The following is a 26,988-nucleotide window of genomic DNA, read 5'->3' on the forward strand; positions in this document are numbered from 1 at the left end:
TTTCAAATTACATAAATGAACATGTTTGATAAGTCTTTAACTCTCCCTGTGCTTCTTACATTAAACATTTGATGCTTCCAAATTCCCCTGGTAGCCATAATGCTCCTAGCACTGCTATCTTAACAAACTCTTCACTTGCTCGAATTGGAGGCAGAACATGCTCTGCAGCTACTGATTACTTTGGTTTGCTGTTACATGGCAAAACAAAGGTGCCTGGACACCTGAGCGGTTTCCTTCCTTGGGGAAAACGCCCAGTCTATGAATGGGAAATGAAGGTGATGACCTACCATGCTGGAAACAGCGCCTTTGTCCCAGAGCTATTGGTTTTAAACTAATCTTGCCATAACTGAGACATACAATTACACAAATCTCTCCTGACGTACGATCTTTCAGGCTTGCCCGTGTCAGCTGAAGCGAAGACCATTCAAGTGCATCCACATGCATACAAGGTAAGGAAGCTAAACAAGCAATCTTTTGGCACAATACGTTTATTTTCTCTTACTGTTCTTTGTGTCGTGTCAATATCAACCCATGGGCTGAGGAGCATGCATCAGCAAACACTCCTGTGAGGCTGTGCTTTGTGATATGGTGTAAAGAAGTATGTGAAGTACAGACCTACTTAATCATAGAAGCAGGTCCAGATGGGTAAAACACTCTGGAAGTGCTTCTGTGCATTTCTGAATTGGGCCTCTATTGGGATACCAGTGAGGGTTAAACCACACCTCCTCTCTTCATTTAATACAATGAAATATATTTAATTCTGTTAACTGATTGAGTTAAGCCTGCAGTAAAGCTTGCATGAGAATCGTTGTTTTATATTGGAATAAAATAGCATCATTAAGAGTTTCCCAAGATGTAATGAATTATTAATATCATCTTTATAATGAAATATTAACATCAAAAGCCCTAATAACCTGTCAAGTAGAAAGAACAAAAAGTCAGGTGATGTGTGTATTCAAAATAAATTAGAATCAGGCTCATTCTAGCCTTTAGTTACTTGGTACATGTGTTTATAGTTATGATCTCACATGCTCTAACCCTGTAGATTCTCATCATAAATACATTTTCAACATTTCAGAATACCAGCAATAGAATATTGTATTTTAATCATTAATATGCAACCTTATGTCACATCCTAGAAAATGGAAGGACATAATCTTTGTTCTTCAAACCCAAAGTATTTGACATAGACAACCCAGACTCTCTAGAGTGTGTTTGATTCCCCCCCCCCCCTTACTTTGGGGGGAAAAAAGTTCAAGTATGTTCCAAATTCTCTTTATATTGTATGAATAGCAGTTTTCAACCAGAAATCTAATGTACAATTATTCAAATGGAGTAATTTTGTTTCTGATTCTCTGATGTAATAGAAATATTTCAGTGGAAGGGACCTACAACATCCACCTAGTCCAACTGCCTGACCACTTCAGGGCTGACCAAAAGTGTAACAGGTATGTTACCTGCTTGTCCTTCCATTCTAGATCTTACTAGTAAAAGTATTTTGGAAACAAAAAGTAAACATTTCTTACAAGTCCACATAGAATAATGATATTAAACAGAGCTGTCTGATGCTGTGGTACTGGTGTAATAACTTTGATGGAATAAATAGTTTAAGAGAATCAAATGTTCTAAGTCCCACACACCACACACACCCCCATATTTTAAAAGGATGTTGAATACATGAGCTTCAATTTACTTAATATCAGAAAAAGTAATCAGTGCTAGAGCCAGCTTATGCCTGTTAATCAATCTACATAAAAGAGAGGAAAGCGCTAAAAAAGCAATACGTTATATGCAAGCCTTTTTCCTTTAATGATTTTTTTTTTTTAAATGAAGACACATCCTTCATCCCTCAACCTTTAAATCATCTAAAGGCTATCAGTAAACACGCTTGGGGGTGAAAAGGACAGCAAAGAAGGAAAAGATTACTTATATTTCTGGCGCTGACTCTCAATTACAACCTGATTGATGAAATTTCATGCTGCTTGCTTCAGCAATGCAAGATACGGCAACCGCTGCCACTGTTGGACTGTTTGTGACGGCATTTGTAGCTGCCCTTGTGACTACAGGCTCATAGTACTGTTGTGAAAAGTTACTCTGTAATGGCTGATCCTGATGCTGTTGTTCAGAAAACAAACGAGGAAAAAAGAAAAAGAAATGGGGTTCAGGACTTGACCAAAACCAGGAAAGGATTGATGGCATTGGAGCCTTTTCCTAGTCAGGATCCCTCCCAGGCCAGTACATCAGAGGTCAGGGATGTTATTCTGGATCCTGGATTTATTAAACATGGGGAAGATAGAAGGACACAATTGGAAAACTAATCTGTAGTTCTTTTGGCTCATAAAATAATTATGAGGAGAAACAAAGACACCAGTTGTACCTGAGCAGAACTATCCTGTGTCCTTGTTGTAGCTAACCTTGACAGATGTAAATGAGTAGGGCTACCAGCCTAAATCCGTCTTGGCCCATGGGCAGTATATGCAATTAAACATATTTTTTATGACTAGCTGTGTTTGGGAAACCAACGTTTTACACTGCTGGATCTGCAAATACTGTTTGGAAACGTTCGAGTTGTGCGTTATTCTCTCCCAACCGCCTCTAGTTGGCACTCGTGTTAACGTTTTGTGCCAGACGATATTCCTCCCCCCGCCCCCCCCAACTCGTGTCACACGGGGGGCTTTGGGTTTTTGTTTGAGTGGCGGTGTACTTTTTAATGCATGTCCCCAGATGAGTCTGTACCAATAGTAAACCTTCAGACCTCTTTGAAAGCTCCTTCAGGACAAAATCAGGTATGCTAAACTGCCAAGTGTAACATCAGTCACCATAATTGCGTGGTTACCTTGCACTCTTCATTTGAGATTTTCCCAGTGTTTTACAAGAGCACTTTAAAAACCGTTAGTTCACCTGGAGAAGAGTTAAACTTGTGTAATTTTTTTATTCTTACAGTCAGTCCCCACTACTAATTAAGGCTGTTACGATCATGTTTAATGCAAATGTTAAGGTTATTAAGATTTCTCAGCTTGCAAGGTTCAATTTTCTAGGAAGCCCGTTGGTGACTTGATACTTCCTCAGCTCTCCAGAGTCATCCTCTGCATCTGGGGGTGGGTGTACACGTACGCACCTGTGCTCACGGTCCTACGGGTGATGCACGTGTTCATGTCCTATAACTTGCCTTTCATCAGAAGCCTTGAAATTGTACTGGGCTTAGAAAATAAAGCCTCCATAAAGACACTTGCATATGCAAATGGCAATCTGGAATCTTTAAAGGCAGAAATAAGACTAATGTCATGGATTTATATTATTAGGTCTGTAATACTACTCCAACTTCACAGCTTAAAAGCAATTCGGTTCACGGACATTGCAGTTAACTTTATTAGTCCTGACTAATACCTAACGGGGGGATATTTGCCGACTTGTGACATTCGTCAGGGTCTCACGAAAGAATGGAGACACCTATTAATTCGTATTAGAAGTGGGCACGCACAATCGTGAGTTGCAAATAAACAGCGTCATATTTAAGCATTTAGGAGTGCCGGTCGAATGGCCCCGAGCAGAAGGATTTTTTGTATTACGTTTTTTATCTGCACGTTTCTATTATTTTTGCCCTTCTCTACGAGGCGGCCACCCGGCAGGCTGGAACTCCTGCTTCAAAGCGCATTTAAACGGACCGAGTCCGGGAGCAAGGAGACAAACGCCTGCCTCAGCCCTTCGACCGCCGCCTTGCCGCAGGCTGAACCCCCCGCTCCCCGCCGACCTCGGCGGCCGCCGCCGCGAGAAAGGGGAAAGGACCGGGCGGGAGGGGGGACGCGACCCAGCCAACGGCGGCGAGCAGAAGCCAAGCGCGCCGGGGGAGAGACAAATGGAGGCAGGCAGGCGGCTGCCGATGCGACGGGGGCGGAGGGAGGGGGGGGAGGGGGCGGCGCGCCGCCGCCTCACCGCGAGCCGCTGTCGCAGCGGCGGGCGGCCGGCACACGTGGGGCCGCGAGCGCCGCGCCCGCCGCCGGCAGGTAGGTCCGCGGGGCGAGGCGGGGTGGGGAGCGGCCGCGGAGCCGGCAGCGAGGCGGGGGGGGAGAGCCGCCTGCCCGGGGCCGCCCGGCCGGCCCCCGCCGGGGAGGGGGACCCGCGCCCCCGCGCTCTGCCTTCCTCACAGCCAAGGAGGGGGCACGGCGGGTCGGGCTTCGCGGGCAGCGCTGGCGCAGAGGCAGGCGCAGGACGTCCGGAAAGCGGAGCCGGGGAAACCGAAGCGGACGGCAGGTGGCCGTGTCGGCGGAGCTGGGGCTGCTGCCTTCCCCTCGGGGCGTCGCGGCCGCTTTACCCCCCTCTGCAGCGCGGAGGAGGGGCCGCGCCGGGCTGCGCGCCCCGACGGAGCCGAAGTTTCCCCGCCGCGCTCCAGCCCCCTTCCCTGGCCCGGGCTCACGGCACCGCTCCCGGCCGCGACCATCTGGACCGTGTTTCAGCCTGCCCCCCCTCGGTCCGTACGCCCTCCTCCGCGGCTGCTGCCGACGAAGGCTGTTTGTGACAGGCAGCCTAGCGACCCCCCAGCCGTCCTCTCCCAAACGAGCGCTCGCCTGTTACTCGTCACAATGCACGCTGTGTTTCTGCGCGAGCGCCGGCGGTTTATTGCTCTGCGTCTGCGGAAGGGTTAATGAGTCAGGCACAGCGGCATGTGGAAGCTGCTTGTATCCACCTACCCCTCAGCTGCTCTGTGCAATTACTCATGTTTTGGATTTTTCCTTTCTGGAGTCGACCGAATTGTGCTGCTCTTGAAATGTTTTTCTGCGGTTCAGATATTGCAAGGCAAAGAAAAATCGCCACTCATCTTTCTGTCGTCTCCTTTGAATACCCTATGTAAATTACAGGTTGAAAAAGCTCAAATTGCATACTTCCATACAAAGTGGATTTTTACGTTGATGTTGGACTGGACAGCCCCTTCCCCGCACATTTGCCTACTTCATGTGTTGAGTATCCTTTCTGTACTGCAGCTCCGCTTTTCTCTCTTGATTGTTAATTGTGGTGTTGACTAATTGGCTGTAACCAGAATCAACTTTTCTGATTTTTTTTTTTCCCATGGTTTAATCCTTTCTGAGATTAAAGTTTTTCAGGGAGAAGTTAAAAAAAAATGCTCTACTGCTTGATTAGATCAGGCGATGCTTTACAGCTCACGTCTTCCCTCACTTAGTTGCACCTTTGGCTGGGAATTATCCTTGAATAACTTCACAGTGTTGGTTTGAGGGCATTTTTAGTATTGTCAAGGCAAAAATTTGGCAAACATTGGCATTTCTTTACTTGTGAATCAGCTATGAATCATTCTTGTCTTCTGTGAGATGTGTGTTTTGTAAACTTACTAGTTTGGGCGAGTAAATTTCAAACTACAGGTTGATGGCAAAATGCTTGTGTTTGCTAATTGTGCCCGAGGTGACTGAAACGTAACTTGTGTTACACAGACAAGTGAGCTCTGGGCTTTGCCTTAATATTTTCCAGATAAACACATTTCTGTTAGTAAATGAAGTTTGTGTTACCACAAAGAAGCTTGAAAAACAGTTTTCCCCATCTCCAGTGAGATGTATTACATGGGATTATGCAACGCATATGACTTTCCTAAATACTTAGTTTCCAAATGGCTAGGTTCTCTCTTCTGCAAGAATTTTTAGATTTGATTGGTTATAACATAAAGCAGTATTCGCTATGAATTACATTTACTCTGTTACATCATGCTTTTGTCACGTAAATCTTTGACTTTTTCTGTATAACATTAAAGGCTTTTCATGATATTCCTATGGAGATCTCAAGTACAAAGCGAGTAGCAGTAACTCCCGAGCAGATCTAACGTATCATTTTCCTTAGATATAGGAATACAGCTGGCAACTTTAGTGATTGCTGCACTTTTATAGTTATAGCTTTTAAATTATTTTTAAAATATGAATGCCATCAAGAGCGTGACCATTAAACTTTCCAATAAGAGAAAAGGTCAGATTTTTTTTTTCCTCTCACACATTGCACTGTATCTCAGTTCTGACTAGCTGTACTCTCTTATGATTCATATCCCTAATTATCATTAAGGACTTAACAGCATACCTTGGTCTTTAACTGCAGATCTCTCCTTTACACGAGTTCCTTGGATCCCTCATTACATCAGTGGCGTAATGAATACTCTGCTGTGTGGTTGGTTTAGATAACAGTCCAAGGGACACAAGGCAAAAAAGCAACAGCTACATCTCAGTAGTGGCCGACTCCCCCTCTTGAGTCCTTCTTTGTGCTACCTTGCCAGCTATCTTGTTAAGAACTGGCAGCTGGTACAGTTCCCTGGTTGAGAAACCCAGACTGTGTGGGGGTTAAAACCATATTGTGAGTGGGCTAAATACATCATGTTTATAGAGTCCTTAATTTTCAGCTATCTCAAGTCTGGCATCCGCAAATGAAGATGAGAAATGGTATCTATGTGTGTTACAGATCTCTCAAGATGTTCTGCTCTGCAAGGCTTCTGTTGCCCCTGTTGTAGAAGTGGTGACTTTTCCAGTCAGTGAGGCAGTTGCCAAGGTGGCATCAGCTACAAGATTGTGGCTTGTGGATTCTCCTGCTCTGACACTTTGCTCCCGGTAGTACCCTTTCTTCATGCAGCTTTTAACCCAAGTAATGCACTGAGGCTTTGTGCAAAGCACCTGTCATGATCTTTGCCAATAAACTAACAGAATAAGTGAATTTTGAATTGTTGAAAAGCCCTGTTCTTAAAGGCAGGCTGAAAGTAAAGGTTTTAGCCTCAGAAGCTTTGCAACAATGTTGGCTTTCTCTTTGAAAGTTGGAAAGGTAAAAAAAAAAAATCAGCAGGAAATAGGCTATAGAACTATAAGGGCTCATGTGGTGGAGGCAATCTTCTAATGTTATCTTGGCCATCTGAAAGTTGGATATATCTAAGCTAATCACTTAAGCTCACTATGTAGTCAGCTAGGAAAGGAGAGCCTTCAGAAGGCAATTCTTGGGCAATTTGTCTGAAATGTTAGTTGCATTAAAAAAAAATCCATAAAGTACTCAGTGGCAAAACTAGATTTTTTTTTTTGTCCTCTGATTTCTTAATACATTTTCTTTGGAGTCTAACCATGCTGGATGGTTTCTTAAAGGATTGCAAGTTCTGCTAATGGATGTAATAGCTTCACAAGTGGTTAACCTCAAGGAAGGAATGCCCATCTTTGTATGCGTTGGGTATGAGCACGTGTTGTCTTCAGGACTGTGGCTGTAATTGTGACCAGATGAATTTGAGTCCTAGGAAATACATCTAGAAGCCTTACGGCTCAGCTCATACATCTGGAAACATTAGGGGTTAAATCTTTGCTGCTTGTAGATGGTGAAAGTCCTGCCAGGACCTTAAACCGGGCCAGAAATCTATCTGAAGGTGTCTATAGGGGTGAGATCGCTTCCCATGTAGGACTTGTGAATCCCCTATTGACTTCTGCAATCAATTTTCACTGTCCTTTAAATGTGCAAATAAGGTGAATGGTGTGGAAGGTCCTATTTCTTTCAAAACTCAAGGGTGTAAAATTTCAGAGATTTAGACTGAAAAAATTGAGAAAATGCAGTCCTGTGGAGATACCAGGGGACAGGCATCAGGGTTCCAGGATTCCCTTCTTTTCTAAAAAACTATTAATGCAATACATTAGTACACTAGTTAGAGCAGGAATGTACTTTTGAAATGGATGTCCTGATCATCGGCACTTAATGCACTTCAATTTGCATCTTAGAGCACATAAACTGATTTTGTTTGGGATAAAACTGAGTCAGAAGAACTCCAGGAACTCATTTAATGTACTCCAAGTGCTAATGCAGATTCAGTCTACAGGATCAGATTGGAGATAATTGGAAGTAAAAGCTGCAAAAAAGTAGTGTGAAAGCTATGCCCTTAATGCCAAGTATTTCACCCTGCAGCTGTGCTCCTATTGGTAAGGTTTTATGCTGCCTGCTAGTGTAAACTTAGTGACAAACTTGTTAACCAATTTTTTAAATGTAGCATAATGTTCAGTGTATCTTTACAGAAAAAATACAAGGGAAAATATAAACATCATAGCATAATGTTAAAAAAGTAAGAGATCACATGAGTGTGTGTGTCCCTTAGATAACTATAGAAACAAATAGTGCTTTATTAATAGAAAATAGTCTTAAAGGAAGTAGGTTACTGAAATGCATAAGTTTCTTAAACATTAGTTCTATAGAGATACAGCTGGTGAAAGGGAGCCATAAAATTAAAGAGCTTTTGCTCTCACCCATCCTGAAAATCCTTCAGTAGGTACTTTTCTGACAGAAAATATTTCCTAAAATGTTGAAAGTATTTTCTCAGCAGTGATATATTAAGGTTTATCAGTTCACTGTAGTGACATGCCTAGAAATATGCGTAAGACTTCCTTGCAGTTCACATTTTTATTTATTGGAAGAGGTCATGCTATAGGAACGTCTTGATTAGTTGTGCCATTACTTCAAATCAGCACTTGGTGATTTCATCTCGTGTCGCTCAGGGGCATTCATATAGAATGAGAAATAAGTCTCTGAGTAACAAACCACTGCTGAAGTGCCTCTTGTTCATTCTTTGCAGCGTAAGGGAGTTGTTCTGTGTTTGATACTGACAGGGAAGGTGGGATAGACAGATTGTGATCCTACTGATATGTTTTATTGTATAGAGTCATTTATCTTGAATATTAAATGTGGTTTTTAAGCTTTGTTGCAGACATTTCCCTCTGGGAAGACAGAACTAAGTGAAAGAGTCCTGAAAGAAACAAATAGGAGCTCTAGAAGTAATGAAGCAGGGAGCCGAAAAGCAGCATGGAAAAAAACCTGAAAGTGTGTGTGTGTGTGTAAGTTATTTAGTTATAACAATAAATACCTGCATAGAAGACCTGTGTGATCAGGAGTGTGTATTGTAGAGTCTGGGGAATTAGTTTGACTCCCTGGAAGAGGGGAGGATCTACACTAACACAGCATATCTGTGAAAAGGGAATGGAGTATTGGTACAACATTATTTTTGGCTGTGATTCAGTTGCCTTAATTTAGGTGTGAAAAAGACATGCAAGCCTAAGTTAGTTGCCATAGTCTTTCTGGAGGGGGATTCACCTTGTTTTAAAATAGATCAGATGAAAGATCCTCTGGAGGTGTTGTGTTCCTTCTATTGACTATAAACAGAGCATCAGGTGACTATCTCAGATGTCTAACTAGGCGTCTGGGGTTAAATGAGATGTGATTCATCTTGCTTTATTAAGGTAACTGAAATAAATGTCTCGGCACAATTCCTTTGTCTTGAAACAGAGGACAGAACTAACCAGTATGCTTCAGGATCCTATGAAGGTGCTCTAGTAGTCCAGAACTATCCTAATATTCAAAGAGCAGGCATTGTGCTCCAGAGCTGAGATTCAAAGCAGAGCTCTTGGTCCAAGGGCAGCAGACCTTCCTGGTGAGCTGGAGAGAAAGGATGTCTTTTTGCTGAGCTGTGTTTCTTGTTTCATTACACTCTTTTAGGCCAAGTTTTAGTTGGCATTTATAGACATGAATATTTATAGAAACTAATTCTCTCTGTGGGCTCTTGGGTTTGCCAGCTGTGAAATGAAATGAGAGAATTATCTTTAATTTACTTTTGAAAATGGGGGTGGGTATACAATATAGGAATTTTGTTCTCTTGCTATCTGAACCAGGGGCCTCTTGTGAACAGAAGGTACCATTTTGCAGAACTGCATGGTGGTTTTGTGGTTGTGTGGGTGATCGAAATGCATGGAAAAAGCACTACTAAGCATTTTTTAAGAGAAAAAGTATTACTAGCTGCATAACTGAAACTTGAGCTGGTCAAGCTCCACAGCACAAGGCCAGTTTATTTTCTAATAAAGTAGTTTCAATGGAACATCTGTAGGGAAGAATTTGGCCTAGGAAGTTTAATGATTAGTTGCTGTTTAATTGCTAGCTGCTCCTGAGGTCATAAACTTGCCACCAGAAATGCTTCTTTTGCTCTGATCCTTCCTATGTTGTTTCCAGTTCACCGGAGTTCAAATATTTACCTGGCTAAAAATTATATCCCATATATAAAAATTATATATGGTGGAAACATCAGGTGCGTGTTCCTAAATCTCATTCCAAATTATAAGGTATGTGAGTTCAGCATGAGGAATAAGATCTCAGCTGATAGGTGCGTGGATTTTTTGGAGGGTATTCACTGCCAGAATCTCAAATGTCACTGAAGGGGATAAAACTGAGGTAGAATAGATTGGGCAGATCTGGGCTTTCCCCTCCTAAATAACTCACCTCTGACCTCTGCAATTCAAATGCCCAAGTCTCTCTGAATGGAGGCAGCTGTATTAGTTTACCACACTACGTGTGTGGTCAGAGTCTGGCACCAGCATTCACTTTTTTTCCAGAAAAGACTGCAAATTCTCCCTGTATTCAAACCAGGCTACTGATATTCATATGCTTGGAGCTAAGACTGGTTGGGGGTGGCCACAGACCTTTGGGAGCTGCAGCTCCAAACAGCTGCATTAAGCTCTTCAGTGACACTGAAACAGGCACTAACTTTCAAGTGATAATCCCTTCTCTTCACGAAGTTTGTCTTGAAAAAAACCTGAAATTCTTCTAATTCTGCTTATTTTCAATAGTTTGTAACATGCTTTTGTTTGTGTGCCTTATGCTGGTGTCAAATTTACAACTCTGCCACAGTGAGTCACTGCCAGTCTTGGTAACAGAAACAAAGAGTCCCAGTCCCTTTGTGGGTCTGTGCCTTTATGAAAGAGGGAGGTAAATATCTCAAATATTTTAAAATCTACTTGTCTGCATCCCATTTCCAAAACTTGTCCGCAGGGTAAGGCAGTCTTTGCCAAAGGTTACCTGGACTCAGCTGCCCCAGAGCTGGCAAGGGAGCTGTAATGCTGCATTAACGTTGCTGTGAACTGGTATTTCCACACATCGTAATGCTGTGCAACTGAGATGTATCATGGACTGAGGAGCAGAATAACCATGGTCGCTTATGGCTACGTGAGGTTGGGTGTGGAGGTGGGGTGACCTGACTGCATTAATTCCATTTCCAGAGCAGGCTCAGTAAGCAGCCGTGCTGTCAAACACACAGTGCTGCTGGTAGTGTTACCTAAGAGGGGTTGCATAGAGGAGGATATTCAGATTCCAAACCTTTTAATGAAAAAAGGCCTTGCCAGTATTATCTGAGTGCCCAGCATCCACCTCCGTGTCTGCAGTGTTTTATGTTGATTTTTCAACGCAGTAAGTGAAGTCTTCATAAAGTTCTTTCTGCTTTGTTTTCCTGACTAGACTCCAGAGTCTTCAAGGCAACAGTAACGCTGTCTTAAACTTCTGGGGGCTTGGGTGGGAAGGGGGTGTTGGAGGTTTTTTGGTGGTTTTTGGTTTTGTGTTTTGTTGGGGTTTTTTTACACTGTTGCTTTACTAAAGCACATGGATAACACAAAACGGGTCATGCACAAAGCAGTCTTGATGCCTGCCTTTAAAAAAAAATTACCTTTGGGTTGTACAATGTCTGACAGCACCCAGAAATGTGACATGAATGAAATTCTTGTCTAAAAATTTGGGAGGCAAAATATTCCACTACCCAAGTCCAGTTGAGAGATGAGTATGTTCATGAATTCGTTCGTCTTACCATCTTACTCTTAGTTTCTACATGCATCATTTGAAAGTGTAGGTAAGTAGAGCATACTTCTAGATATATAGAATGGCTGGCCACCTAGTGCAGTTAAACTTTGCATGATTTAATGGTAAAGCAATTGTCTGCTATTTGAAACTGAAGAGTTAGTTGTCTGAGAAGGAAAGAATAGTGAAATGTCTCACTGTAGGTTTTTTTTTTCTTCTTTCTTCTTTCTTTTTTTTTGAGAGTATTGGTTTGGTGTAGCCAGCTAAAGTATTCTATATCCTCAAAACATGGAATTTTGAAAGATCAAATCACATTCCTATTTCTGTGTGAAAACTGGAGATTTTTTCATGCACCTATAAATAGCAGTTTGTTTACTTTTAGATTTTGTGTACCATGTGCAAGTACATATACCTACAGAGCTTGTGTACCACTGGCTCAAGCCAGGCATACAAGGAGCTGCCATTGCAGAAACTTCCCCAGCAAACAGTTTGGTCTACGGGGACCTTCTCCCCAGGGTGTGTGTGCATGGCTCTGTCAGTGTACCTGATGTGCAGTGCTCCCTGCTATTCCAGCTTTGAGAGTTTACTTTGATAATAATGCCCCAACCATTGAGTGATTAGCCATTGTCCACGTCTTTTTTTTTTATTATTCTTAATCATTCTGGTTTATGATCTGCTGGTTGATAGCCTCGCAAATGTATTGGTGCAACAACTGTTTGTTTGAGCCATGCCAAGCACTGTGAAACCAGGGACGGTGACACACTCTGTGGGAGCCGATTCATATGAATTTCTATGTATAATACTGCATATTTGTCAGCACCCTGAATGCTTCGTAACTGGGCATTTGTGTCAGATTAAAAGATGAGCATCTCGTGGAAGCCATACAATAATGTTGTATTAACTATTTGATGCTATTAAGCATGAAGTGCAACTGGTCCTTCTTCCTGCTGTTGATACTCAGACTTGCAGTGGCTCTTCTTGTAGCTTCCTCAGCAAAATACCTAGTGTAATAAAATACGAGTGATTTGCTGCCTCCATATGCCACAGGGGTCTCCCTCTCACCATGTACCCCTGCAGCACTTACATGATCTCATGTAGATAGATGGCAATGTATCTTGGATTCCTCTTCTGGAATGCACAACGTTGCCTGCTGTCTCATAGGCACAGCTAACTATCAAAGGGGTGGTACTAGAAAGATGAGCAGCAGCTGCTCGCTGTACCAGACAACACCAAAGCACTGGTAGTTAGAAAGCAAAGCAGAGTATTCTGAACTTCATTTTCAGCAAAGGGCTCTACCCCTTTGCACCAGAGGAAAGCCCTCTCTTGTGTTTGTGTTCTGTTCCCAGTTAACTTCCAGAGATGAGTAAGCACGCTCAGGAATGAATATTACCTCTACTGTCATCTTACTAATCCTACTCTCTAGGTATGGACCTGCTGACAGAGATACTACAAAACAGGTTCTTTTTTTTCTCCCCTGAAACATCTTTTATTTTTACTAACACCACTTATTAGTGTGTGTTAGTAAAAACAAAACAAACAAAAAACCCAATAAACCCAACACCAAACAACAAAAAATGAAAGATCTTTCTCATACCCTCTGTTCTACATCATGCTAGTATACCATGCATTCTTATTTCATGTTTTGACAATTAGATAAATACAATTAGACACAAATGTATTAGACAACAATGTTGCAAACATACTATTTTTGTACTGTGTATGAATTTGAGTTGTCAAGATCTTTGTTTCTACTTCATACATAGTTTTTTGTAATAGTGTATAAAATACTGGATCCCTTTAAATTAAATCTTTGCTCAAGCATGGTTTTTTCCTGGAGTTGCTTTTCATTCTCTTGAAACAGGAGTAGTCATGCTAAACAAACAGCACCATCAAGTCTAATGGGCCTATATTTAGAGTGTCTAAAATAGAGAGTGACAACAAACGTGATATTTGTGGGTTGCCCTGAAGGGCTGCGGTGTCCTGGCATCACACTAAGTTGCATAATATCAGTTGACTCTCCAGACACTGGAAACGAGGAAAGACCAGTTGGATCATCCAAGGGATTTTCTGCCAGGGCAGGCTTGTTCCCTGTGATACCTCTTGCAGAGTATTATTTTTTGTCTGGCTTTAAATAATCAAGCAGGATTTCCTTAAACTGGGAGGCAGCTTCACATTTTATGGTTGCCTTTATTATAACCATCAAGCAGGATCTCCCTTATAATGGAAATCCCTTTTTAAACTCTGTTCCTTGGAAAGGTGTTACTGATACAGCTTACAAGTTATAAAAGATGTTACACAGAAGTACAGTTATATAGAAGTTATATATATATAGTTGTCAGTTATATGGAAATACAGAGAAGGCTTGAACAGAAGATGGCTTTCTCTCTCAGTGTTCCTAATCTCCTTTCCAGCCAACACTCAGCACAGGAAAACTTCTTTGCTTTCTTTCAGGACTGCATCACTTCCTCAATGGTCCTTGTCTCCCTGATGCTTTCACAGTTGGATTCTGTGTTTTTCCCTCACTCTGAATCTGTTCTCCCATTCTGTGTATATAACAGCTCAGCTAGATGAATGCCCATCCTCTCTGTAGGCATACAGCCTCCAGTGAAGCATCTCTGTCTAGAGAATCCAGTTTCTCCCTTGTCTTGAATGTGGCTAATGTTTGAGGGCTTGACTTACTTCTTTCTTGTTCGGGGTTTTGTTTTGGTTTGGTTTTTTCCTTCCCCTAGCTTTCTCAGTCCAAAATGACTTTAGCTTATACTGATTGATGGCAACTAATTATGCCCACCATTTTCAGTAAAGATTTTTCACCTAACTTCTAGCACGAACTTACTTGTAATTCAGAAGATAAAGCCCTGATTTCATTTGTGCAATTGAAACCAGTCCTGAGGCATGGGAAGAATTATGCTGGCTCTCCTTTTACTAATGGCAGCAGGATCAGGTTTTGAGTTGTATGATGAATACTGTGTGAATACTGCTTTAACCCCAGCCAGCAACTAAGCCCCACACAGCCGCTCGCTCACTCACCCTTGGTGGGACGGGGGAGAGAATCAGAAGATTAAAAGCGAGAAAACTCATGGGTTGACATAAAGACAGTTTAACAGGTAAAGCAAAAGCCACGCACACAAGCAAAGCAAAACAAGGAGTTCATTCACCACTTCCCATCGGCAGGCAGGTGTTCAGCCATCTCCAGGAAAGCAGGGCTCCATCACACGTAACAGTCGCTTGGGAAGACAAACGCCATCACTCTGAACGTCCCCCCCTTCCTTCTTGTTCCCCCAGCTTTATATGCTGAGCATGACGTCATAAGGTCTGGAATACCCCTTGGGTCAGTTGGGGTCAGCTGTCCCAGCAGTGTCCCCTCCCAACTTCTTGTGCACCCCCAGCCTACTCGCTGGTGGGGTGGGGTGAGGAGCAGAAAATGCCTTGACTCTGTATAAGCACTGCTCAGCAGTAATGAAAACATCTCGGCATTATCAACACTGTTTTCAGCACAAATCCAAAACATAGCCATATTAGCTACTATGAAGAAAATTAACTCTATCCTACCCAAAAGCAGCACATACTGGTAAAGCAGTAATTTGTTGCAAGGCATATAAGCAATGCTGGAATGTTAGCATACATTCAAGTCATACAAGCCAGGATGTGTGTTTACTAGAAGAGTGTTTATCATCCAGCACAATATTCCAGTAAACTTATGATCGCTTACTCGATTCCCTGTTTCTTTTTTTATTAGTCCCAGTTTAGAAGAAGGATAGGTGCAGACAGGGCTTTGCGATCTGTGTTCACCTCTTGATGGCTATCTTCAGTGATGACAGGCTGCAATGACATAGTTGGTTCAAGGGTGATTAACTGTAGAACATTATGCTTTTTACATCAGTGAGATAACTTAAAAACCACACCTGATAATCATCACAACAGCAAGTAAAGTACAATAGCTTTTGGAAGGTTTGGTAAATAGAATACATCTGGCTAGCTTTTTTGTGCACAATTTAGACAGGAACATGTGAAAGCAACAGTATCAGATGTGCAAACCAGGGTGCCCAGTGGGAGCTTTCTTCTGAAAAACATTTTCCTTGTATGATTCACTTTTTCAGGTTTGAAAGAAGAAACCAGTTTTTAAACCCAGTTCCCTCCCCATACTATGGACTGGAACGTCACTTACTGTAGCATTATGTTGTGCAATAGTTGTGATTATTGCAAATTCACCATCCTAAAGCAGAGGAAGTCTGGAACACATGTAATAGTCAGGTGTGGAAGTCTGGGATCGGGGTGCTACTTTGGAGTTCTGCCTCATGGAGGCCTTGAGAAGACAAGGAAGAGTGGTAAGCACTGTGCACCTGCCCTCTCCTAAGGGGATGCTACGAACCTCTCCCCCTTACTGCATTTAGATTGCTTGTTGCCTACTGTTATTACCAACAGAACTTCATTGAACAAAGAAAAACCTGATCTTTAAAGTGATTCCGAATTAGTCTAGCCCTTGGGAAGTCAAACCCTTAAATTAACATTTTGTTTATTTTTTCTCCTATTTGTGCAATACGGACTGGGGAAAAAAAAATCCCAGATTTTAGAGATGCAAATGTTCTGCTAAAGAAGTTGGCATGTTGCCTCTTTCCTGTGATCTTTTCCCAGTCTAGTTTTAAAGCACTGTTGCTCTTTATAGTAAGAGAAGCATTTGACTGATCTTTGCCTCAGATTCTAGTTTGAGTTAGAAGGCTGGCAGTTTGGGAAATTATCCTTCAAGTTTTAATGCAATTACATGACTGGAGGCTTCAGTTACACTTTGAATGTATTGTGGACCCATAGTGAGCTATATTTGAAGTCCTGAAATGTAGAGCTTCTACTTTCCCGATGTGACTGGGGATGTGAACTATCACTGCCAAACATTTTGTCTGGCATGCTCCCTTGGCTTCTGCCTGTTAGACATTACTTCCAATTGTAAAAAAAAAAAAAAAATTAGATTCCCATTCTTTTTCTGTATTTCTGCTCTTCTACAGTGCCTTTCTACATTTCTCAAGTTCTTGGCACTACAATTAATAGAGGAAAAGGTTGTACAATTTTCCTCCAGTATCAGGTTTTGAATCCCTCTAAACAGTATCTTGTCTGACTAGTTCTTGTTATGAGGTGTCCAGAACCCATGAAGTATTTCTAAGGTATGGCCTTCACAGAAGGAGAGAGACCATTGCCTTCTGAACTGCCTAAATGTCCTGGTACTGCCTGCAGAAGAGCATCTTAGGTGTTTTCTTTCTCTCTGGAAAACAGAGGAGCTTCTGTGGCAGATAAATTGTGGCATAGAGGAAACAGCAGCTGTTAACCTTTCAGATATTAGCCTTGACTCAAATATTCCTGAGGGAGGTGCTTATGACTTTCTTACCAATGCAAGCCCTACAGGCTCTCTTCTCTTATTGTGAGGACATGTGAGCTTCCAGCAAAGCTGAGGTGTATTTGTTGGCCATGGTTTTATGTGTGGTCATTGGGTTCTTGTGGCCTAGAGAAAATAAGGGCATTCCAGGTCATCTCAGCTTTAACATTGCTTCTGCCGCTGACTTACAGTGTGGATTTAGACAGATCACTTCATATCTATTGGAATAATTGGATATGGCCATTAATTAGCATGGCTGCACTGTGTCCCACCACTGCTTTTCTGTCATCCAGCATGCCAGATGGCTCTACTCATCTTCAGTATCACATTCTGCTTCACTCCATCTCTGTCTAAAATTGCCAGGGGACAATAGTAATGACCTACCCTGTAATGGCACAAAGAGGATTTGACCAGGCTCTGAGAACAGAAGACAATCAAGGCTCTTGTTACTGTTCACTTAGGTGTAATCTGTAATAGGCAAAGCCATCCCTGCTTCCAGAGAGGCCGCAGGAGTTTCACAAGGGATATCTGTTTGGCTCCCTTTGAGCCCTAATTCTTCCTTATATATTGAGAGCTTTCATATAAATGAGTGTTACATGCACCAGGTAGTAACTGAGCTTCTTAAGCTACATCTGAAGTCATGGAGCTCATATAATAGCATATATGAATCAGAGCAAGTAAAACTGGTGTAAATTCTAAAACCTGGTGTTAGCAGGGATTTTCTTGGGGCAATTTATTAAGCTGGGAGAGCTGTATACATAGAGAAAATAGGATTGTCAGTACTAAGAATGCAATAATCGAATAACCAAATATTACTTTATTCTTGTCATCATCTAAGTCATTCGTAAGGTAATCTTACCTCAGGCATTTAGGCAGAGGCTGGTGCAATGATTTTTTCAGTAGTAATAATAAAATCCAAATCCAGTTCCTTTATTTCATTGGGTTTCTCAAGTTTGGGGGTTTTTTCCTGTTGTTTGTCACTGGGTTTTGTTTCTGCTGTGGCACCCTGAAGTACTTGGGACTTTCTTTTGATGCTTAAGAACAGATTTCCAATTTGGAGTTTGTTTGTTATTCAGGTCATGATGTGCTGATGGTCAGTGCTTGTTACAGGCCAAGTTGAGAGGAAGAGCCATGAGCTCTCTCTTACTTGGAAATTTGCCCAAGACAGCAATCATTCCTCGGTTCATGCTACTAGAATTGTTTCGTCTGTACAGGATTGCCAAACACGTGGTCAAGATAAAATTACATATTTTTCCTTGAGACTTTCCTGGTGTTAGTGAAACTTGATTGTTACAACAAAAGCCATGGTCAGAGTCTTTCCTTTTTTACTGTCCCTTTGGCTTAGTTTCTTTTTCTGCTACGTGGAACTTAACAGCTTGTCTAGTTGTTTTCCCTTCCATGGTCTCCTACAATAACCAAACGCAAAGAACAGTAACCAATTAATGTTTATGTCCTTGTGATTGTAAGGGAAGGTATAAGCAAGAAAAACAGTATCACTGTATGAATTACAGGATTTTTTTCAGTGGTGCTGCCATGTAAGGCAATATACTTGGGAGAGTCTATAAATTTAACACAAACTTGCTATTGATACTACATTTGCCAAACAAAACCTAAATTTAATCCTCTCAATTTTTATTCTGTTTTTTTTTCTCTTCTTTTTTTTCCATGTAGCTGAAATCTGGTAACTCTGGGTAGTGGTGATAAAGCCTACTGCAGCATGCCTCATATATATGTAACTTGAAGCAATTGGAGAAATGACCCTTAGTGCTTAAAATGATTAACTGCGCTGTTTCTTTTCAGCAGAGTTGAAATGTACTGAGAAACAATGTTTGAGTTTGCTGTCCAAACACATGAGTACTTAAATACTTTCAATGGTACATTTACAAAAACACCATTCCATTACAGATAATTCTAAAGTGTCTCAATAGTGCTATGAACCATTACTACTGTTGGTGTTTGTACTCACATAGTGTGTAAAAGTCCCACCTAAAGTAAGCGCGCATTGTACAAGGTGCTGGGTGTGAGACTTCTGGCACAAGATAATTATGTCACTTGCTCAAATATATGTTTTTGGCTTAGCAAAGTAAAGGGAGAAGGATGGTGATATTCCTTTTTATCTGAGCAGAGCTGTACAAAAGGGCAGATAGGTAAGCATATCACAAGAAGAAATGGCTATAAACTGTAAATTTACATAGATTTGGAATGACGGGTTTCTAGTTATCAAGGCAGTGTTGTCATTTTAGAATGAACCTTCATGAGTTTTAAAAAAGGATTATGTAATGTAGTTGATCAAAACACTATGGGGACTAAACAGGCAAGGAGTTTTGTTCCAGCTCTGTGATGTCTGCCCTTTGGAGAACTGGAAATAACTGTCACCCACTTGTCATTCAGATTTACATGTCCCACTGTGAAACTGTAATATAAGAAAGGGACACCTGAAGCAGAGATTTCAGCTTCTCAGAGTTTTGTTGCCTCACGGTCAAATCACTGCACTGGAATTGATGGTAAGGATCACTGGGATCAGCATGTGTAACATCTGCTTTACCTTGTATTTACTGTGTAATAGTAACAAACAAACATTTGATTCACAATTTTTTTTACCAAAAATCTGATAAATTAGTTAACTTTTTTTTAACCAATTCAGCACCAAAAGCTTAATGCATATAATAACACAAATCCAGAAGTAGCAAAATCTAAGCTCATACAAATTCTATTAATCTAGAGAGGTGTAATGCTGGCATGGCCTGGGAATATCTTGTTCCAAGAAATGTGTTTCCATCTCCTTTTGCTTGGGCTGTACAGCATAAACTTTTGCTTTAACTGTAGCTCACTTGGAGTATAGAGGATGCATTTGTTCCCTTAGTCTTTCTAGGCTCCGAAATCCATTTTGCTAGGAATAGCCATGGATGTTTGAGAAGTCTGAAGGACAGGGAAAAAACCTCCAAAATTCACTTGCAGAGTGTTCGTTGCAGTGTTTAACTAGTGTGTGCTGATTGCTTTGCTGCAGAGAGGATTCAGGTTTACCCACAGTGTCAAATGGTTCCTCTGGAGACATGTACCTTTGCAGTAGTTCTGCATATTGTGTTAACTGAATGCACATTGGCAGTGGTATTGTGCTGGCTAAGGCTCTTTAGTTTACAGTGGGGTTGGCTCATGTTTTTTTCTAAGGACGATTTTGGAAAGTGAAGAGAAGTGAAAAATAATTTGGGGATGAAGTTGTATCTTTTCCACATAGTCTGCACAGGAGTTAGCTGTACATGGTTCTTAGTTCTGTATAGGCATTTAGGTCAGGCAGTGGGATTGATTGTTTTCTTGTGAAAGCTGAGAGAATGCAAAATTCCATCTTTTTAATAATTTTTTTCATCCTAACATATGCATCCTCAGAGTGCCTCTCTTCTGAGAATCTTTGACATTTTGATCTACTCAGGCTGACTTTCCTCTCTTTCAGGCTGCTTGTCTAAAAGGTGTGATAACCCTGATAAGTCAACATAATCTGCTTTATTTACCGAACTGGGAAGTCTGTAGAAAATTCCATCCGTAGGGAAGTTGTGTAGCTGGAGTACGCACTTCATGCCACACTACATGGTACTCTGATGCTTTTCTGGGCTCGTAGTGCTCACTATCTGTTTTAAGGTGTTTAAGTTTTGCTGTCTGATACTGAGAGGATTTAGAAAAGTATGTTTGTCAGGGGGCAGTAGAGTAAAAGAGCAAATCCATCCTAAAATAATGGTATAATTCTCCCACATATCAGCACAGCTGAAACAGTCCATTTTCTTGCCTTCTTTCATGAGTTTTCTCCCTTGACATTTTTAAAAAAAAAGAAGGTGGAGCTCTACTGGAGTCTCTGTGCATTAAAGGCAAGATAAACTGTTTTCTTTTTTCATTTCCTGCCATTTGATGCTTCCGTCATGACTTTTCCAGGAGAAAGGAGAGGTCAGTATTCAGTTGTCTGGGAAAAGAAGACTCAGTTACAGATATTTAAACAAGCCCCAAACAAACAGTTTAGTTGGTCACACGAGGAAAGCAAGATACCAAGGTCATCCTCTCCTTCCCTCACATAGCATCCAAGTGACCCTAACTATCTGATTATTCTTTTTCTCTTAGCTTGCCTCTATGTTTAGCTTTGTAGTTTCTATTAATAGCACCCAAAATGGATGCTGTGCGAAGCAGGCGAAGGTATCTGCCCACACTGTGTGAAGGCAGACGTCCTGCCATGGGAGTGGAGGAAAAGAGGTTGGGGCTCAAGTGCAGCTGTTTCCTCCAGCATTACGGAATTGGTTGTGTAACAAGGGAAAGGTATGCAGGGTGACTGGCTGTGGGGTGGCCATAGGCTCTGGAAAGTCTACGGGGAGGGGATCAGTCTTCTGGCAAATTGCACTGAACCATCAGGATTGTCTCCAGGAATCCTTTTTTGTGTTTGCAGGAAACTGTACATTTTGTGTTCAATTCTGCTTGGAAAGATTCATCTTCAGACAATGAACATAGACCCATGAATCCTCTCTGGGGTGTCAGGCTGGTTTGTGAGTTCCAAAATTTTGAAAGTTTTCAGCTGTTTCACACAGCTCTTATTTGCTGACTTGCCTTCAGCAGACTAATAACTTTGTGCCCCTGAAGAGAATAATCATATTGGAAGCCATTTAATGATCTACTTCCTGCAGAAAATGTTTAAAGACTGAATGCATTTAAATATCGGTCTGCTCTTTGGACCTAAATGTTGTTAATGTAGGGTAAAGAGAAGTCTCACTGAAGTACCTGTTCTTGTACACCAACATAAAGTTTCACCCCAGAAAAAACTTTAATTAGGTGGGAGACAGCAGGCCAAGAGATGCCGCTTAAAGCTCGTTAAAACAGCCAAGTCTGAGTTTTAGTATTTTCAAGTACTTGAATACCATGGCAACAAGAGCTTCAGTGCTTGAGATAACTGGGGACAGAATTCACATGCTTCCCTAGGAGGAGGCAATAGTCCTCTGAGAGTTTTGAAGTGGTCTGCAAATCTGAGGCGATCATGGATGCTTGTCAGAATTTCTCTCCCCAGACCTGATGTATTGGGTTTGTGTGGCGGGGTTTTGGTAGCAGGGCTGGGGCCACAGGGGTGGCTCCTGTGAGAAGCTGCCAGAAGCTTCCCTGGCTCCAAGTCAGACCTGCTGCTGGCCAACGCCAAGCCCATCAGCAACGGTGGTAGCGCCTCTGGGAGAACAGATTTAAGAAGGGGAACCTGCAGCGGAGAGGGGAGTGGGATGTGAGAGGAACCCCTCTGCAGATACCGAGGTCAGTGAAGAAGGAGGGGAGGAGGTGCGCCGGAGGAGGGGATACCCCTGCAGATCCATGGTGAGACAGCAGGCTGTCCCCCCCCAACCCATGGAGGGGAGCAGGGCAGCAGATGCCCACCTGCAGCCCGGGGAGGAGCCCACGCCAGAGCAGGGGGATGCCCCCCAAGATGGCCAGGACTCCATGGGAAAGCCCGCGCTGGAGCAGTCTGTGCCTGAAGGACTGCAGCCCGCGGAAGGGACCCACACCAGGGGAGAGGAGCGAACGAGCGACCTCGTGGTGCTTTGTTGCTGGCTGGGCTTAAACCACGACACCTGACCTTCCCAGTTACTAGCCAACAACCAGAGCACTTTGCAGTGCCCCATTCCCTCTAGCAGATTCCCAGATCTGTGCGGGGTACATCCTGTTGCAGTGCATCCTAACTAAAATTGCTGCATCTGTGAAAACATTTGCTGTGCTACAGCAAAATCATGCTTAACTCCAGACAAGATCTAAGATGTTGTTTTTTAAAATTAAAACGTGAAGTTCCAGTCAAGCAGAAGACTTGAAAATGCAGCTAGCTGAGAGGGCATCTTTTCATACCCACACCGTGATGAGATTCATGGGCAACCAATCCCAATCCCAGAACCAGCTACATAGATGTTACTGGTAATGAGACATGCAGCTTATTGCTTCCTCTTGAGAGGGATCAGACATTGTAAGTAGCAAGATGAGCAAGGACATGCTGACATCTTGGAATTAGGATTAAGTTACATCATAATCAAAATTTGCTAAACTTGGGAGAATCTCCTCATCACCTCTCTTGCTGGGGTTATAAGAGGCATGGCTCCCTGAGTAAGGAATAAAACATTGTTTTCAGTGATTGACTGTTTCTAACATGAGCATGTTTGAAGGCCCTCAGGTGCTTTAATCAATGAGTTGCTTAAGTGTAGCCCTCCTCTAGACACAGGTGACATTTCTGTCTCAAAGGTGGCAGTACTTTGACAGTACTGTGCCTGTGGTACATAAATAGGTTTAACATTCTGTATTATTAAAATGGTGGCACTCATTCCTCCCATTTAATTTTCTAAAAGACATAATTTACTCCTTTCTTCTCTTAACAGCACTTGAAAAGAAAAGAAAGTGCAAAGGAGGTGTTTCCCTCTATTGGCTCCTCTTCACTGTGCCTCTTTCCCATTCTGCTTCCCCCTTATAATCCCCAAGTGAAGATGAGTAGCCTGCTGCGAATATGACGTCTCTGACTAGTGTCATTGCCTCCCACCAGTCTGAGTGGGTGTCCTTCACTGATGAGCTTCTCCTCCCTGTTAATCCACGAGGTAAGCTATCTCTGATTTTCTTTGAACCTTGTGAGACTTTCTTTGTTTGAACTAGACCAACTACTGTCATATATCTGGCATCACAGAGCTTGCCTTCTAAGTGGAAGCAGTATGTGCAGAGGTTGAATTATCTGCTGCTACCCCTATGTAACAGGAGAATTTGGGCTAAAAATGTAAAATACTCCCCTAATGTGAGATTTCCTTAGCATAGATCTATTACAGGGTTTGGATCTGTCCTTTGAGATTCAAGGCAGTATCCAACTGACTATGGAGTAAGTCTCACCTATTATAATCAAGTACAAAACTATGCCCAGTGTTAGACTAACAACTACATTAGGTGAAGGAAAATTTTCTACCTACATTTAATGGCAAATTTTAGATATTTAAATAAAAACCAATGAAGTAATGGTGAGTCCTACCAATCTCTCTGTTTTGTCTCTATTTTAGGTAGCACTGAGGAGCCTCTGGAGAAATGTTTCTCTTCCTCAGACACCTCCTCAGAAGAGAACCACAATGCGGATGGAGAATTTCAAGACCTCTCCCACACAGAGCTGGAAGGTGTAGCTGACCAACCCAAGGTGGATACTGCTGTGCTTGGGAACCATGTGTGTCCCAGCGCTGATCTGTTGTCATCCATCAGTGCTTGGGTTCAGTTTGAAGATACACCATGGACCAGTGCTCCATCAACCCACCCACAAGCAGGTGAGGCAAATGCATGAAAAGGTCCATTCCAGTAACATAACAGAATACAATAAGAGCCTAGATGACTTTTTGCTTGCTCTTTGATTTCTCAAAGCTTGAACTTTGACTAGTTTGTACTTTAAAACAATTAATGTTATTAGAGTTTTAAAAAGGGCTCATAATTTTGTTCTGGGTTGAACTAGAGGTATTTTCTTTTCGTAAAGAAAATCAAAGGCTTCTGTGATTCGTTCCACCTATGTCTTGATCCTGGAGACTGCCAAAATGCATTCATGGGGAAACAGCATAGTGGTGTTTTCAGTAGTGACATTTCTTATGTACAGGTGTGAACAGCCATCTAAAAAGTCTGAGCCGTGTTTGCCTCTGTGATCGGGCACTGAAAGAATGGTGATCACTGTCCTCTGTGGTCATAGTCTTTATCTGCTCATAGTCGCCATATGGTTTTTGCCAGAAGCTTAATGAGACCAACAACTAGCGTGCCAATGCCCATCAGTACTTTCTGCTGTCTTTTGATGCTATGATTTAGCAGCTGGAGAATTACAAAGACAACTGAAGTTGACCCTAATTCCAGGACTGCATGCACTTTTCTTCAAATGTAAAAGTTCTTTCTGACATACTTTAAAAGTGCATGCAAAGCCTCTGGCTTGCCTCCTCAGCTTACACTAACTGATATGGCTATATGAGCTTCTAGCTTTTCTGTACAAACAGACTTCCGTCCCTCCTTGCAGGAGGCTGTGGAGTAATTACCCAAGAAAACATTAGTTTACTTTTTCATGTTTAAATTGAGATTGTCTCTTAATAATTCCACTTCATTACTGCTAGTTATTAAAGCAGTTTAAAGACATAGCTTTACTCTGCTCACCGAGTCCATCAAATACTCCCTGTGACACAAATAATACTTCTGTCAGAAAACTTGGATTGGCAACTTTGGGTTGGGTTTTGGGTAAAACCCAATGGTTTTCCATCTGCTCTTTTTATGGGTGCTACAGACTAGTCCATTTGAGACAGTGGTTAGATCTTTGTGCAGGAGAAGTGTCTGAATCTTCAGGCTAAAAGAAGTTTCTCTTAAGCTCTGCTTAAGACCTTCTTATGTTTATATTTATTTGTTGGTTATTCTTCTCAGTTGTAAATGCTTACTGACCCTGGTGATGAGGAGAGAGGGAAGAGCACCTGTAACCGTAAATCTGTGAAACTGAGGTGCTCTACCTCTCTATTATTTAATTTCATGGTTAGGTGATCCTTACTCTTACTCATACAGCCACATACTTTTTCAAACAGAGCTGTTGGTTGCTCTGACACCATATTTTCTTGCTAATGTTGTGATGTCCCTGTTGACCGGAAAACTCTTAAGTACACCTTCTTATTAAATGAAAAAAAATTATTTGCTCAGCCTAAATAAAGCTAGCCATAACAAAGAGAATTCCATAAAATTAATTTTGTGGTGTATTACTTGATTTCCCATCCTTAAAGGGATGTGGCCCAGTCTGAAGGTATGTGCTTAGCAAAAGCACTGCCTCTTGGTTTGTGTTTTCAGTCACAGGGGACACGAGGTTGTAGGCAGAGGTCTAGGATATCCAAAAGAGGTGATCAGAGAAGTCTTTCCAAAAGCATTGCGGTTTTGAAGAAGGCACCCATTTATGCCCTTGTAAAGGCTTGTCCTGTGATCCATGCCACTGAGGGGGTATTTACACACTAACTTCTAGCATCTGACTGAGATTCATGGAGGATGGTTCCCCTGGCAGTCAGATCAGGATATATTCATCCTGCATGGGAGACTGTTACTCTCTAACTATATAGGAACCCTAAGGAGGTGATGTGGATATTTTAAGATCCATATTTATGAGCTAGTCCCACTCCTATTCTGGACACTGTATTATAAATGGCCAGAGCAGTGCAGCTGACAGCCTCTATAGGGAAGGTCGTGGGGCAGAAAGAGATGACAGATCTTTGTCTCTAGCCCTCTACTCTGAGGGGCTTTTGACAGCAAGAGGTAGGATAAACTTCAGCCTTGTTGTTCTCAATTAAACTGCAGGTCACGTCTTTTTTCTATGGGCAGCAGCAAAGCTGGAGACTTTGTGTTACAACGACGATACGCTGACACGCTCAGTGGAAAGCCTGTGGTGACAGCAATTATTCATTTCCAGTAACAAACAGCCCACATAAGAACAATAGCGAATAGCTAGTTGGGAGGGGGAAGAGTATAAAGGCCAAGTATGGACAGACAGATCGGTGTGAGAAGGATGGAGATGTTTGAAATCTGTTTCCTGTGCAGGCAGCTGAGAAGAGCAATGTCCTGAAGGCACAGCACCCCTGGCCGCGTTCCTGTCAGGGCTCCAGCACTGTTGGGAAATCGTCTGTCTGTCTGTCCACGCTGAAGCAGCTGCACAGCTGACTAGATAATTACCCAGGCTGATGGCCAGGCTGCCTGGAAACACATTTTGAAAAGTGCTTGCAAAGTGGCATTTCCAGAGTGCCATGAGAGCGGAGAGGGGGGGCCCTAGGAGAGAGAGAGATGCTGTCTTCCTCCAACCTTAGGGCTACAGTATTTTTGCACAGGTTCCCCCAAAAGCAAATCTTTGTCCCAAAGTGCTCACAGTCTAAAAAATAGTAATTTAAAGACAACTGCTGTGTAGTGATTATCCTATAGGAAATATGTTTAAAAGAAAACCAAGGCTAATGCTGGACCCTTGTTCTGGGAACAGTGAAGACGTTATTGGGGGAGCAGAAATTAGG

At 42.2% G+C, this 26,988-nt stretch overlaps 1 protein-coding gene across 1 annotated transcript in view; it reads left to right on the plus strand.

Annotated features, from left to right (window-relative positions):
* The first annotated feature begins 3,950 nt into the window (after positions 1-3,950).
* STON2 (stonin 2) overlaps positions 3,951-26,988 on the plus strand; it is a 79,842-nt gene continuing 56,804 nt past the window's right edge. The window contains exons 1-3 of the mRNA XM_030033101.1: positions 3,951-4,004; positions 23,344-23,556; positions 24,004-24,258. Coding sequence (XP_029888961.1) covers positions 23,469-23,556; positions 24,004-24,258 — 343 coding nt within the window. The 5' untranslated portion in view covers positions 3,951-4,004; positions 23,344-23,468. The remainder of the gene's footprint in view (positions 4,005-23,343; positions 23,557-24,003; positions 24,259-26,988) is intronic.

The sequence above is a fragment of the Aquila chrysaetos genome, chromosome 2 (assembly GCF_900496995.4).
Source record: "Aquila chrysaetos chrysaetos chromosome 2, bAquChr1.4, whole genome shotgun sequence".
In the NCBI taxonomy this organism is placed as follows: Eukaryota; Metazoa; Chordata; class Aves; order Accipitriformes; family Accipitridae; genus Aquila; species Aquila chrysaetos.